The sequence below is a fragment of the Suricata suricatta genome, chromosome 3 (assembly GCF_006229205.1).
Source record: "Suricata suricatta isolate VVHF042 chromosome 3, meerkat_22Aug2017_6uvM2_HiC, whole genome shotgun sequence".
In the NCBI taxonomy this organism is placed as follows: domain Eukaryota; kingdom Metazoa; phylum Chordata; class Mammalia; order Carnivora; family Herpestidae; genus Suricata; species Suricata suricatta.
This window is the reverse complement of record NC_043702.1, coordinates 171086881-171100724: the sequence shown is the minus strand read 5'-3', so window position 1 is coordinate 171100724 and position 13844 is coordinate 171086881. Positions and strand designations below refer to the sequence as shown.

General features: G+C 62.6%; 2 protein-coding genes across 2 annotated transcripts; one reads left to right on the top strand and one right to left on the bottom strand.

The window, feature by feature from the left end:
- Positions 1 to 3: 3 nt before the first annotated feature.
- KCNJ9 (potassium voltage-gated channel subfamily J member 9) lies at positions 4 to 5941 on the top strand (the record flags this gene model as incomplete). The annotated part of the gene is made up of 2 exons (XM_029933420.1): positions 4 to 844; positions 3147 to 5941. Coding segments are annotated over 2 exons (1173 nt in total), but the record flags the coding sequence as incomplete, so codon positions are not given.
- Positions 5942 to 7061: 1120 nt separating this feature from the next.
- IGSF8 (immunoglobulin superfamily member 8) lies at positions 7062 to 13838 on the bottom strand. Its single transcript, XM_029935831.1, has 7 exons — positions 13805 to 13838; positions 10257 to 10634; positions 9214 to 9675; positions 8474 to 8881; positions 7845 to 8258; positions 7480 to 7610; positions 7062 to 7333 (listed from the first exon to the last, which is right to left on the bottom strand). Exons 1-6 carry the CDS (start codon positions 13809 to 13811, stop codon positions 7495 to 7497), a joined length of 1785 nt encoding a protein of 594 aa, XP_029791691.1. The 5' UTR covers positions 13812 to 13838; the 3' UTR covers positions 7062 to 7333; positions 7480 to 7494.
- Between the last annotated feature and the right edge of the window lie 6 nt (positions 13839 to 13844).

Sequence of the window (13844 nt, the reverse complement as noted above, 5' to 3'; positions counted from 1 at the left end):
GCGCGGGCCAGCGCCACCCGCTCCCCGGGCCCCGAGCCGCCGCGCCGCCGCGGCCGCCAGCGCTACGTGGAGAAGGACGGCAGGTGCAACGTGCAGCAGGGCAACGTGCGCGAGCCGGGCCGCTACCTGACCGACCTGTTCACCACGCTGGCCGACCTGCAGTGGCGCCTCAGCCTGCTCTTCTTCGTGCTCGCCTACGCGCTCACCTGGCTCTTCTTCGGCGCCATCTGGTGGCTGGTGGCCTACGGCCGCGGCGACCTGGAGCACCTGGGCGACGCGGCGTGGACGCCGTGCGTCAACAACCTCAACGGCTTCGTGGCCGCCTTCCTGTTCTCCATCGAGACGGAGACCACCATCGGCTACGGGCACCGCGTCATCACCGACCAGTGCCCCGAGGGCATCGCGCTGCTGCTGCTGCAGGCCATCCTGGGCTCCATGGTGAACGCCTTCATGGTGGGCTGCATGTTCGTCAAGATCTCGCAGCCCAACAAGCGCGCCGCCACGCTCGTCTTCTCGTCGCACGCCGTGGTGTCGCTGCGCGACGGGCGCCTGTGCCTCATGTTCCGTGTGGGCGACCTGCGCTCGTCGCACATCGTTGAGGCCTCCATCCGCGCCAAGCTCATCCGCTCGCGCCAGACGCTCGAGGGCGAGTTCATCCCGCTGCACCAGACCGACCTCAGCGTGGGCTTCGAAACGGGCGACGACCGCCTCTTCCTCGTGTCGCCACTCGTCATCAGCCACGAGATCGACGCCGCTAGCCCCTTCTGGGAGGCGTCACGCCGCGCCCTGGAGAGGGACGACTTTGAGATCGTCGTCATCCTCGAGGGCATGGTGGAGGCCACGGGTGCGGACGCGTGCGGGCCGGGGAGGGACTGGGGGAGGGGCCGGGGTCACGGGGGGGGGGGCGGGGCGGGGCACGGTCACGGAGCTCACACTCCGCCTGGGCTTGCTGCATGGCCCGGGGTACTGTGCCCCTCCGAGGTCCTCTGGTCGTGGTGTCACTCCTGACCCTGGGAGGGTCACTTCTTATTGTGCCCGTTTTTGAGAAGGGAGATTGTGGGGCCAGGAGATGCTGAGACGGGTGTCCATAGTTGCAGCTGGAATAAGGCGATAGGGCAGGGGTCCCCGGATCCAGGGTTTGGTCCAGAGTTGGAAACTGTGTGGAGGGGAACCTTCAAGGCTTCTTCCATCGCTGAGAGGTCCAGGCGCATGAACTTGGTGGTCTATGCCCAGGCCGGAGCTTAGGAACAGGTTGACAGCTGGGCTCACTTCTGCCTCAGTCTCCCCACCCTTTAGAAGACTCTCAACAGCCACTGACAATGGAACTAGATGATCTTAGCATTTCTAGCCCTCTTCCAGGAGGAGCTCTCCAGGTGAGATCAATCCATGACCTTCAACTCAGGCCTACACATTGAAGGGCTTGGGAGCAGGGAGGAAGAGGCCAGCACAGGGGCGCAGGTCCTTCAAGGCCTGGGATCTGGAAGCCGCAGGAGGATAGGAAAACCGTGGTGGGTGACCAGAGACTGCGGGCTATGGCCTGGGTGGTGGCCTCTGCTGGCTTCCCAGGCTGGTGCCCTCAAACCCGTTTCCTGCCAAGTGTCCATTTCACCACCCTCCGCCCCAGTGCCCCCCATGGCTTCCTCACCGCCCCCCCCCCACGCTTGCTCTAGCCCTTGCCCCTTCCCCTCCTCACCCCGGTCCCTTTCCTTGCTGTCCAGTCACTTGTCACTCTCTTGCCAGGCCCTGAGCAGCTACCCGCCTTAAGGAGAGAGGTCCCTGCCCTGCCCTCCCTTCCTCACAGCCCCCCTGTCCCCAGTGTTTCTTCTGCCTCTTCTTCCCCTCTGCCACTGGACACTTCCCATGCCAGCCTGCACCAGGGGAGTAAGAATACCAGTGTCCCCGAGACGTCTCAGGCCAGTGCTTGCAATGCCGAGCGCCAGTCCCCGGTCAGCCCCCGTTCCATCTTCCGTTCCCCCTTGTTCTGAGGCAGGAGAGACCCTGGGGAAGGGTCGCTTGCCCCGTTGGGTGTGCCAGCCCGCCAGGGAAGACGGGACGCAGCCCTAGGGCGAGCAGGACCGGGGAGGGCAGCGTGGAGGAAATCGGGAGGGGAGCTCGCCGGACTTTTTGAGAGAGACAGAGCTGGAGAGGATGGTAATATTTTGGGTGAGAGAGTCAGGATTCAAAACGCTTTTGAGAAGCCAAGTATAATGAGCCAAAGCCCAACAAGATGACATTTAAAAGGAATAAATATAAAATTCTACATTTAGGCTTTTAAAAAATCACTTATGTAAGCACCGCATTGAAGAGCTCTGGCAAAAAAAGAACTGGGGGTTTCAGTTGGCCACAGGCTTAATGTCGCAGCAGTGTGATACAGCTTCCAAAAACGCTTATGTAATGTAGTCTTGGGCCCTGTTAGCTAAAGCATCGTGGCCGGGAGAGAGAGGCAGTGCGCCCTCCCCCATGCCGTTCTCAGCCCGCGGCCTGCCATGTACCATGCCCCAAGTGCCATAAGGGGCCCCTTTGGCCATTCAGGTTTGCAACTGAGAAAGTGAAATTGGGAGGGCCAGGTCATATGAGGCATGGCAGAGCGAGCAGGGGATGTGCAGCCTGAAGAAAAGACACAATGGGCCCCGAGGCTCCTGTTTTCAGATACTGGAAGGGGTGTAAAGTCGTGGGGACAAGGGTAGCAAGGGGTGGAGACCCTGAAGCAGAGTTTCGCTCTTATTAAGAACAACATGTTCGGGGCACCATGCTTGTGAGGTGGTGAGCTCTCCGTCCTGGGTAGTGAACAGAAGCTTGGTGCCCAGTGTCGGGAAGGCTCCAGTGGGAAGGCCTATAGGCAGAGGGAAGTTGGACTAGATGGTCCCTGGGGTCAGTTTCAAGGTTAAGCATCTCTGATTGGCATCTCCCACAGAGAGGCGGAGAGAGTGTGGGCTGGGGGTCTGCGAGTGAGGGCGAATCCAGAAGAGGGGGGCTGGGCGGGAACAGGAGCTGAGAAGGGGGAGAAGATGGGCTGGACCAAAGTGGGGGGGGGGCTGGGGAGGGGCAGAGGGAAGAGTGTGGAATAGGGTTGTGGAATGAGAGATGGGAGGGGGAAGCCTGGGATCCCCCATCCCCCGCCCCGACCCATGTCCCCCTCCCCACAGGAATGACATGCCAAGCTCGGAGCTCCTACCTGGTGGACGAGGTGCTGTGGGGCCACCGCTTCACGTCAGTGCTCACGCTGGAGGACGGCTTCTATGAGGTGGACTATGCCACCTTCCACCAGACCTTTGAGGTGCCCACGCCCTCGTGCAGCGCCCGGGAGCTGGCCGAAGCCGCTGCCCGCCTTGATGCCCATCTTTACTGGTCCATCCCCAGCCGGCTGGATGAGAAGGTGGAGGAGGAGGGGGCCGGGGAGGGGGCGGGGGGAGAGGCCGGCACCGACAAGGAGCAGAATGGCTGCCTGCCGCCCCCAGAGAGCGAGTCCAAGGTGTGACCAGTTCCCTCCAGACCCCTGTGGCAGGGCCAGACACCGGTCCCTGGGAGCTGGACGTCAGGGGTGGAGAGGGAGGCAGGCGAGACCCCCGGGATGTGCTAAGTCCGGAGAGCCCCCTAGAGCCCAGTGGATTGGGGGCGGGGCCTGACTTCAGGAGAACGGAGGGTGGGGACCGGGGAGCATGCCTGCCTGTCTGTGTTTGACCCTCACATCTGTTCACGGGTGGATGGATGGACAGAAGGATGGATTTATGCAGGCTGGAGGGGGAGGTGGTAGCAGACAGACAGACGCTGGCGGAGAGATGAATGGACAGACAGGTGGTGCGCTCAGGGCCGCTGCTAACCCAGAGCATCTTTGTGCAAATTCTAAAATGGCACCCTTTCCCTCTGGACTGATGGCGTCCCCGACCACAGGGCATGGCTTGGGGAGCAGAGTCCCCACTCACCTCCTCGGCCAGCCTCCTGTGCTGCGGCACACCTGTCCCACTGGACACAGTGGCCCGGGCTGACCCCAAGGAGAGAGAGCTGGACAGACGGACAGATGGAGGTGGGCCGAGATGAGGGTGCCCGCCCCGCTCCACCGCCGCCTCCGTGACCGGAGCAGGTGGGTGGAAGGCTGCAGGGCTGGCTCAGCCGGGTGTGCATGACCTTGCCCCCACATGCAGGGGGATGGGGCCCGGGGAAGGAGAAGCAGGGATGGCTATTTTCCGACAGCGGGACGAGCTCTCATAAATAGCACTGCAGCGGCCGGGGAGGGAGAGGACATTCTGAGGAAGCAGAAGGGCGGGGGGAGAGATCCAGAAAGTGAGTTCACTCGAGTGGGACACAGGGGCCCGTGGGAAAGCAGAGTTTGTCCTGGGGCCCAGTGACTGGGGGTCATTCACAGGGTTCATGGGGTGCTTTTTGAGCACAGAGCACTGGCCCCATGCAGGTGGGGTGGCCGGTCAGAGACCTGGTCCCTGGCATCAGAACACAGCGCCCCTGAGAGCTGCATGACGTGTGGCTCAAACCGAACTTGACCATCCCTCGGAGCAGAGGACAGGAGGTTTGGGGACCAGAAAGCCAGGGGCTGAGTAAGGCACAGAGAAAGACAGAAAAGGAGCAAGCCAGCAGTTATCCAACTGGTGTGTGCATCAGAGTCACCTGGCGGGATTGTGAAAACGCCGACAGCCGGGCCCCACTCCCAGAGTTTCTGACTCAATAGGTGTGGGGTAGAGATAAAAAAAAATTGCATTTCTAGCAAGTTCCCAGGTCATGCTGATGCTGCTGGCATGGGGGCCACACTTTGAGAACCACTGCTCTACACAGACTTGGAAGTCACGTCAGGAGGTAAGGCACTTGAGTTGAGGAGGAGCTGAAGGGTAGTTGAGGGGTGGTTGAGGGGGACTTAGTAGCTGAGGGGGAGCTGAGGAGAAAGAGGAATGCCTGAGGGGGAGCTGAGGAGGAGCTGAAGGGTAGCTGGGGAGTAGCTGACCTGAGGAGTAGCTGAGTGGAGGACAAGCTGAGGGGAAGATGAGGAGTAGCTGAGTTGAGGAGTAGCTGAGTGGATAAGCTGAGGAGTAGCTGAGAAATAGCTGAGCTGAGGAGTAGCTGAGCTGAGGAGTAGCTGAGTGGAGGAGCAGCTGAGCGGAGGAGCGGCTGAGCGGAGGAGTAGCTGAACTGAGGAGTAGCTTAGTGGAGGAGTAGATGAGCGGAGGAGCAGCAGAGCGGAGGAGTAGCTTAGCAGAGGAGCAGCTGAGCTGAGGAGTAGCTGAGCGGAGGAGCACCTGAGTGGAGGAGCAGCTGAGGGGAAGCTGAGGGAAGCCGAGGAATAGGTGAAGAAAAACTGAGGATCGCAGCAGGAGGGACTGAATAGGAAGGGTGAGCCATCATGACTGGGGAAAGGGACCCTGAAACCCCGGCTGACAAGTTTAACTGTGGGCCCTGGAACTCCCCCATCTGTGGAACCCCCAGTGATAAGCAGGACATGCTGTTTGGGGAAGACGAGGCCGCCGGGAGTCCTGGAGGGGGGTCCCTGGGCAGGGGTGGGGGCTCAGGCGGGGAGGGCATCAGTGGCCCAAGACTGGATGCCCAGTAGAACTAACTGAAGAGGCAGGGTTGAACCTGGGTGACAGTTCGAGGGAGAAGTGAGGAGGTCAGACACCGCATGTGTCTGTGGCCCGCTGTCCACCCTGCTGGGCCAGCCGCCCCCCCACAAACACTGTTCCCATCCCACCTCCACCCCCGCCTGGTGTCACCGAGTCGCCAGGGGCAGCCCTGCAGGATGGTGAGGAGAGAGCAGGGGCAGCTTGGGGCAGGGTGGAAGTGGGGCGGGGGGCTGAGGCTGGCCTCCTGGGAGAGGAGAGTTCGTCCAGGCAAGCGTGTGCTCCCACAACACCGGTCCAGCAGTGACCTCCACCCCTTGGTCCTGGCCACACCCTGCGCCTGTCCTTTAATAAAAGACTGAACCCCTCAGGGGAAAGCACCCTGTCTGTTCCATTCCAGGCTGGGAAGCCAAGATCCCGTGGGTCCCTGTGCCTCCTGGCAGCCAGGAAGGGGGTTGGAGGGAGCTGCCAGTGTGGGTCCACTCAGAAACGTCTGCCTCATGTCGCAGGGCCACCGGGGTCACCACGGGTCAAAGAGGAGGTCCCTGAGCCCTGGCATCGGCTGTTCCCTCAAGAATAAAGGTTGGGGTGCGGGGCGGGGTCGTTGGGTTTAATTCAGGGAAACAGGGGAGTCTGGGCGGGAGGGGTGGGCTGCTCAGGGTACCACTGTGTGCAGCGCGGGGGTTCAGGGACTTGGATTGTACTCCTGACACCGTCACTAATTTGCCCTGTGACTCTGGGCAAGCTATACCCCGCCTCTGGGCCTCAGTTTCCCGGTCTGTAAAAATAACACTTAGAAAACCAGAAATGCTCAATAAAGGTTTAAACAACTGCATTAAAAGAGGTAAACCAGGTGCCCCTGAACGTGTAGTGCAACTCAGAATTTTCAGATCAGAGAATCTTGAAGCAAAGACGAATGTGGGCACCTCTGGGGCACTGGAAGGGAGATGGGCCAAGACCTGGGGGGTGCAGGCAGGCTGTGGGGGGACATGTATGTGGGGGCTCTGTGGACCCAGGCCCTCCCCTGATTGCGGTCCTCCCCACCCAGGGGGCTGTGCTCCTGTGCATCTGCTCTGAGGCAGTCAGACAGAATAATGATCCGGAGGAAAAAGGCTGAGGCCCCAGGGCCAAAGAGGAGCATGTCCAAGACCCAGAGGACCAAGAATGAGAAGGCAGAGTGGTGTGGGGAGCTCAGAAAAGGGCCCACCTAGGAGCCCCCACCCTGCAACATGGGAGGAGGCTGTGCACTCACCCCCTCTCTGTGCTCCCCTCCGGGGGGGAGGAGCCCCACCAGGGATTGGCAAGGCACTGACAGCTCAGGCAGCAGATGGGACCCAGGTGTCCCCTCCTGCGGTGGGTGGCATGGCACAGAGGCCAGATGGTGTCTGCGGCCGGAAGGAAGGCCTGAGTCGTCCAGAATAGGCCACCGACCCCCCCAACCCCACCAACAGCCGGCCTGGCCACGCCCCTCGGCCCCAGGGCAGGGAGACAAGCTAGCCCTGGTTTTTATAAAACAAGTTTATTCACATTTTAGAAAAACTAACTCTAGGACAGGGAATGGCCTCCCTGTGGGCTGGACGTGAGATCAACAACAGAAGGCCAGAGGGAGAAGCTGGGAAGGGGGGGCTGGGGGCCATGGCCCCCACTCTGGGGCAGAGGGTGGGGGCGGGGAGGCCAAATAAATTAAAGGAAGGGGGACAGAGGGAGAGGGCCGCCAGGCAACCATAGGTGGTCTTGGAGCTGGTCTGGAAGACAGTCCACACCTGCAAGAACTGGAGAGAGAGTGCGGGGTGCGCTAAGGACGGGCCCCTATGCCCCCTCCTCACCCAGGCGGGGCTGGGGAGGGGCCGCTCACCCCAGCATGCAGGGGAGAGGCCAGAGGACAGACAGCAAGGTCGGCAGGGCTCTTTTCCCTCACCTGGGGAGCAAGGGGTCACCGTTTTCGAAGCCTCTTCATGAAGCAGCAGGTGATGGTCCCAAGGACGGTGGCGCCGGTGATGAGGGCGACCGCAGCGCCCACCAGCAGGGGCACAAACAGAGTGTCCAGGGCTGGGAGCGAGTAAAGGGCTGGGTTCAGCCTGGGGTGCTGCTACCCTGCCCCACCTGTGTCCCAGGGCCTCCCCTGTGGGGTTGGGGGCCTCCTTCCTCCATTCACAGGCAGCGCTCCCTAGACCAGGTCCAGTTTGAGAATGGGGTGTAAGTGGGTTCTCATGCAGGAGGAGGGACGGGAACATGAGAGGCACGTGGGAAGGGCAGAACAGGGCCCGGGCAGGGGTCACTCACCGTGCGTGTAGGGGTACACCGTGACGGGCCCCGAGCGGGCGCTGCCCGCCTGGTACCAGCTGCGGTCGGCATGCTGCACCCAGGCACTGGGGGCGCAGTGGTACACGCCTTCGTCCTCGGGCCCCAGGCTGTGCAGCCTCAGTCGGTGGCTGCGGGGCCCCACCAGTTCCACGCTGACCGGGCCTCCTCCAGGCCGGGTGCCCAGCTCTGCCACCCCGTCCTGACCCACGCCGCCCACCAGCCGGGCCGGGCTGGCGCTCAGCTCCCCTTCCTCGGGCCGCTCCACCCACCAGCTGGCGGCCAGCCGCAGCCCCGGGGGGCCGCCCCGCACGGAGATGTTGCAGAGCAGGGACGCTGTCTCCCCCCGGTACACCGTGCCTCCTGCCAGCCACGCAGCGGCCTCCAGCACCACGCCTGCAGGACGAGGACGTGGGGTCAGAGGGGTGTGGCGTTAGGACTGCTGTCCGAGCAACACCCCAGGAAGCTCAAGGTGCTCCCACAGTCCTGAAGAAGAGAAGTGGGAGACCGAGGCGTGGCGGCAGCCAGTGCGGAGGGCAGGGGACGCACAGAAACAGAAGGAAGAGGTTCCACAAGCCCCGGACCCCGGCAAGGCCCCAGCCGCCCCTCACCTTCCTCCCGCACGTGTACCGGGAGTGGCCGGGAGCGGGCACTGGCTGCTTCTCGAAGCCGAGCTCCAGATCCTCGGACGTAGGCCTTGGCCAGGCAGCGGTAGGTGCCTGCGTCACCTGGCCTGGCAGCCTCCAGCCGGAGCCGGTAGGTCCTGGATGCCACCTTCTCCATGGCGATGTGCCGGCCTTCATAGCCAGGGCCCAGGCTGCCCACACCCTCTGTGTCCAGCTGGGCGACCAGACGGCCGGGCCCAGGGGCCCCCGCGGGGGCCATCTCCCAGCCCACAGAGTATGCGGCGTGGCGGCCTGACGGGGGCAGAGCCCCAGACACGTTGCACAGCAGTTCCAAGGGGTCTCCGGGGCCGATCCGACGTTCCCCAGGCCCCACAGCCACGGCCAGCTGGCTGGCTGCAACACAGCAGGCGGACAGGGTCACAGAGGCAGCAGGGGGCACAGAGCTCCTGACTGCTCCCGGGTATCTCCCTCCTTGACAGCAGCACTGTCACGGGGCAGGACCACAGCGCCCCCCAGGGGCCTGGCTCTCAGCCCTAGGCCGTGGCCTCTCCTTTCTCCACACCCAACTTTGGAGCAGAGAAGACTCATCACAGGAGGGAAGCGATGCTAACAGGACAGCTCACTGGGGACGACGGGCTCCCTGGAGTCGGGCAGCCACCCTTCGGTCACGGTGCCCCCTGAGACGCCATGGCCCCCAGCCCCCGCCGTGGGAATGTGGCACTCACACAGCGTCTGCACGTCCACATGGGCCAGGACGGCTCTCTTCTCAGCAATCTGGGCCCAGCTGCCATCGGGGTCCTGAATCCACTCGGCAGCCGTGCAGTGGTAGGTGCCCGCGTCCTCGGCCTGGGCGCCCCCCACGACCATGCGGTAGCGCTCGGTCCCCTCCTTGCCCAGCCGCACCTCGCCTGCAGCCAGCCGCTCGGCATAGGGAGCGCCGGCCTCCACGGCCAAGTCGGGCCGGAGCCCCACCACTTCCTGCAGCGTCGCTCGCCCTACGGGCACCTCGGGCACCGCCCTCCCGAAGGACACAGCCAGGTGGGTGTGTTTCTGCGTGCTCGTCCGCGCCAGGCAGCCCAGCGCCAGCTCCTGCCCCTCGTGCACTGTCAGGCGGGGCGGTGAAGTGGGTGCCTGGCGGCCTCGAGGCCCCGGGGGGGTGGCAGACACCTGTAGCGCATCTGGAAGAACTGGAGAGAGCAGCCGGAGTGGGGGAGGGCTGGGAGCTGGGGGCCCTCATCACTGTGCCCTGCCTACCACCTGCTTCCCCTACCGGGTGGGCTTCACCAGGTTATTTCTTCCATAACCCAGTGGTGCCAGGCACAGTGCTGGGCACTCAACAGGAGCTCAATAAATCTTTGTCGGAGTTCATGGCCCAGCCCGGCACCCACGCACCCATATGTTTGGAGCCGACCCCTGTTTGAACTACAGAAAAGTGGCTCTGTCCTCCTTCTCAGAAGACAAAGAAACATAAGAGAGCAAGAATGTCACATGGCCTCACTCCTCCTACCCTACCTCCACTTCCTCCCCCTCCACCCCCAGATCTGGACCCTGGAATCTCCAGGAATGGCCTTTATTCACCCTCGCAGGCTCCCCCCATCAGGGACTGGAGGGGACTCGCTCCATTAAAGCCAGGACTAGGATGGGCAGACTGGCCACTAACATACTGGGATGCTGTGTGAGTCACATAACCTCTTTGGGCCTCAGTTTCCCCAGCTACGAAATCCACGGGGTGGTTAGATGGGTCCCTCACTGCCACCCGGGCCGCTACCTCTCAGCTCCACCTTGCCGCTGTAGCTGCCCAGGTAGCGGGTGTCCGTGGATGGTGTGTAGCACTCGTAAACGCCAGCGTCCTGGGCCTGCAGGCGGGCGATCCTGAGCACCACGGCGTCCCCCTGGAGCCGCTGCACCTGCACCTCGCCGGCCGCCACGCGGGGCCCAAAGACAGCATAGGAGAACCGGGCATCCTTGGTGCTGACAATGCCCAACGCGGCCTCCGGGGCCTCAGGCCTGTAGAGGAACCACTCAAAGTCCTGCTGGGCAGGGCCTTCGTAGCCACTGACGTTGCAGGGGATGGAGATGGCCGTGCCAGCCACGCGGTACAGGGGCCCCTGAGGGACCAGCACCTCCCGGGCGAAGCACTCAGCTCCTGTAAGGAAGGACAGGAGATGCTGGAGACGCCTGGGTCCCCACAACATCGTCCGTGATCAGCACCGCTCTTGACCCCTTCCCAATAAAGGACAGGAAACCAGGGGATGGTAAGACACCTGGTCACAGACCCGAGTTTGCCTTACAACCCAGAAACACCCCATTTTCCAGAAGTAAGGCCCCTACAGGCAGAAAGAAGTCCATCTGCTTCTGTCCCTGATTCCAGCCGGCCCTTGATTCCCTCCCCCATTTCCCCACTCTCGCGTTCGCGCCCTGTCAGTGGGGCCTTCCAGCAAAGGGATCGGAGTCCAGGCCTCTCCCTCCTTTGTTGGAGGGCAGCTGGCAAAATCTTACTCAGAAGGGCTGGTTGGCTCAGCTGTGTCACCTGGACCAGGGGACTCCAGACAATGGAGCCAGTGGCCCCAGCAGGACAGGGCACAGACCCAGTTTTCACCAACACAATGCCCTCCCCCCCGTCCAGCTGTGCCATGAGCTCACTGCTTCCCCCACCCTGCAGGGCTGCTGAGGCAGCTGAGGCTTATGGGGCAAGAACTAGCCTATCCCTGGCCTCTGGGGGCAGAAGATGGCTCCCCCCCCCACCCCAATCTTCCAGGCCGGCCAGCAGGTGCACAAAGCCCCCTCCCAACTCTCTAACAAAAGCCTTCATTTGCATATGGTGTGCATTCATTTATATAAAGTTTCCTCTCTGTTGGGAGGCACAAACTCAGGCTGCCCCTTCCTGTCTTACTTCTCTTCTTCCCCATGTTACCCCTACCTCCAGGCCCTACTCCTGAGGCCCTCGGAGGGCTCTGCCTCTTCCTGCTCTCCTTCCATCCATCCTTCCCTCCTTCCATCCATCCTTCCCTAGCCCCACTGCATAAGATCACAGAACTTCAGGGGCACCTGGGTGGCTCAGTGGTTTGGGCGGCAGACTTCGGCTCAGGTGATGATCTCCTGGTTCGTGAGTTCAAGCCTCGCATCCGGCTCTGTGCTGACAGCTCAGAGCCTGGAGCCTGCTTCAGATTCTGTGTCTCCCTCTCTCTCTGACCCTCCCCCACTCACGCTCTGTCTCTCAAAAACAATAAGTAAACGTCAAAGAATATTTTAAAGATCACAGAACTCCAGTAAGGAGGGCTGAGTCCACCCCTGCCTCATTTCACACATGAGAAATGTTAAGGCAGAAGTACGTCGTCTTGCCCAAGATCCTACCATCCTTAGAGGGCTTCCACAGGCCCCTGCAGAGGAACAAAGCCAGGGAAGTGGAAGTCCTAGCAGAGGCCTGAGGAGACTGCCCTCACTCACCAGACTTCGGTCACTCCCAGGGCCATACCCAGGGCCTTTCCGCAGAGGCTGGAGGGGAAACACGTTTGTGGCCAAACTCTGCCCTTTAGCTCCTCAGAAGTGCTCTCCTTCACTTTGCCACCAGAGCTGGGCTCTTGGTCCCTCATCCTGTGGCTGAGTTCAGGGAGGAGGGAGACACTTGGGGCCACTCAGCTACAGCACATGCTGGGACTCAGGAGGCTGGGTCCCAGCCCCGTGCCCCGTGCCCCGCTGCACGGACTCATCCCTTCGTCTCCCAAGCTGGTTTCCACACTGGAGGAGAGCTAAGAGCCCCCACTGGGACAGTGAGTGAGTGTGTGACTCAGGAGGGCCCTGCCCCAGGGCATTTCATAATCTAGGTGAAGGCAAGACAGCTGAGCTGACACCTTTGGGCCTCGGGGCAGACTCTGCTCAGAAGGGCCCCCTCCCACCTTGCTGGCTCCACAGCTGCTGATGCTTGGAGATCCCCATGGGAAAGTTGGCCAGGCCGCTGCGGAAACCAGCTGCCACGAAGCTCCCTCCCCAGCCAGAGAGGGGAGGAGGGGCAGCACCTCCTTTGGGGTCCTTCGGATCTGGGTTCAAATCCAAGCCCCAACACTCACTAGCTGTGTTCCCTGGGGGCAAGTCCCTTCATCTTCCTCATCTTGGGAGTGAACGTGAGCACCCGCACAGGTGGGCGGGCAGATCTAGGAGAGTCTTCTGAGGCTGTGCACCACCCTCCCCTCTCCCCCGGGCTCTTCCGCTCCCACTGGGGACGACGGGACACCTGCTAGGCAACAGGGCCCCACAGCAACTTCCTCCTGCCTCCCAGCCGGGGCTCCGAGGGGAGGCCTCAGTCTGTTTCCCCAGGGCCGCGGGACCTGGGCAGCCAGGGGCGAAGCTCTGCTTGGCGCTGTAGTGGGGCTCAGGCTGCACACGGGCTGCTGGGGCTACATCAGCCTGCGCCCAGCTGTGAATCCGGGAGGCAAGGCCACCCCCACTCTGTGCTCTTACTTCAATGTCTTCTGTCTCCCGAACACCTATACAGGCAGCCTCCCTGTCTCAAAGCCACACTCCTCACCAGGCAACATCCTAAGGGAACCCTCCAGTTCAGGCCAAAACAAATCTGCACTGTCAGGGCCCTCAAGCATCCACCCAGCTGCGGCCAGAACACCTCCCCGTGATCACCCACCCTCCACAGAGGCAGGGTGCTTAGAGATCCCAGCATCAGTCTCCGTGGAGCCTGCTTTCCCCTGAGGCGGGGATGGGGGGTAGGGATAAGGGGGTGTGACCAGCGGTGGGGGGCTACAGAGCCAAGTGCGGCCTGAGAGAGGGAACCTGGGGCAAAGGGAGACCCAGCCCAGAGCGGAGATGGGGGTGAGAGGTGGAAGTGCCCCAAACAGCAGATGATGAAGCGTGGCGTGAGCCGCGGGGGACCCTTAGGGGAGGGAGACTGAACTTCAAAGATCAGGGGCAGAACCGGCCCCTGGGCCTCCGGCCAACCGGGCAATTACGATGGCTGGCGAGCACTGCCCACGCAGGGCGGGCACTCGGGGCCTGAAGCCCAGCGTGAGGCGGAGGGAGACGTAGCATTTGGGGCGCAGCGACCCCAGGGTGCGAGCATGCCGACTGAGAGGTGGGGCTGGCCCCGCCGCCTGGGGGTGGCATCTCGGTGGGTCCTCACTGGGCCCCAGTCCGGGGCCTAGAGCTGTGGGACTGGCTCGGCGGGCAGCTGGGCGCCGAGCTCAGGGAGCCCCTGACGGAGAAGCGGGGGCGAGGGCCCCCGGAAACGCTGGGGAGGCGGGCCAGGCTGCGCGCCAGGTGGCAGGCACCTGCTGGCGGGGTCGGGGGCCAGGGCGGGGGCCGGCTTACCCAGCATTAGCAGCAGCAGGAACAGCAGGAGCCGCGGCGA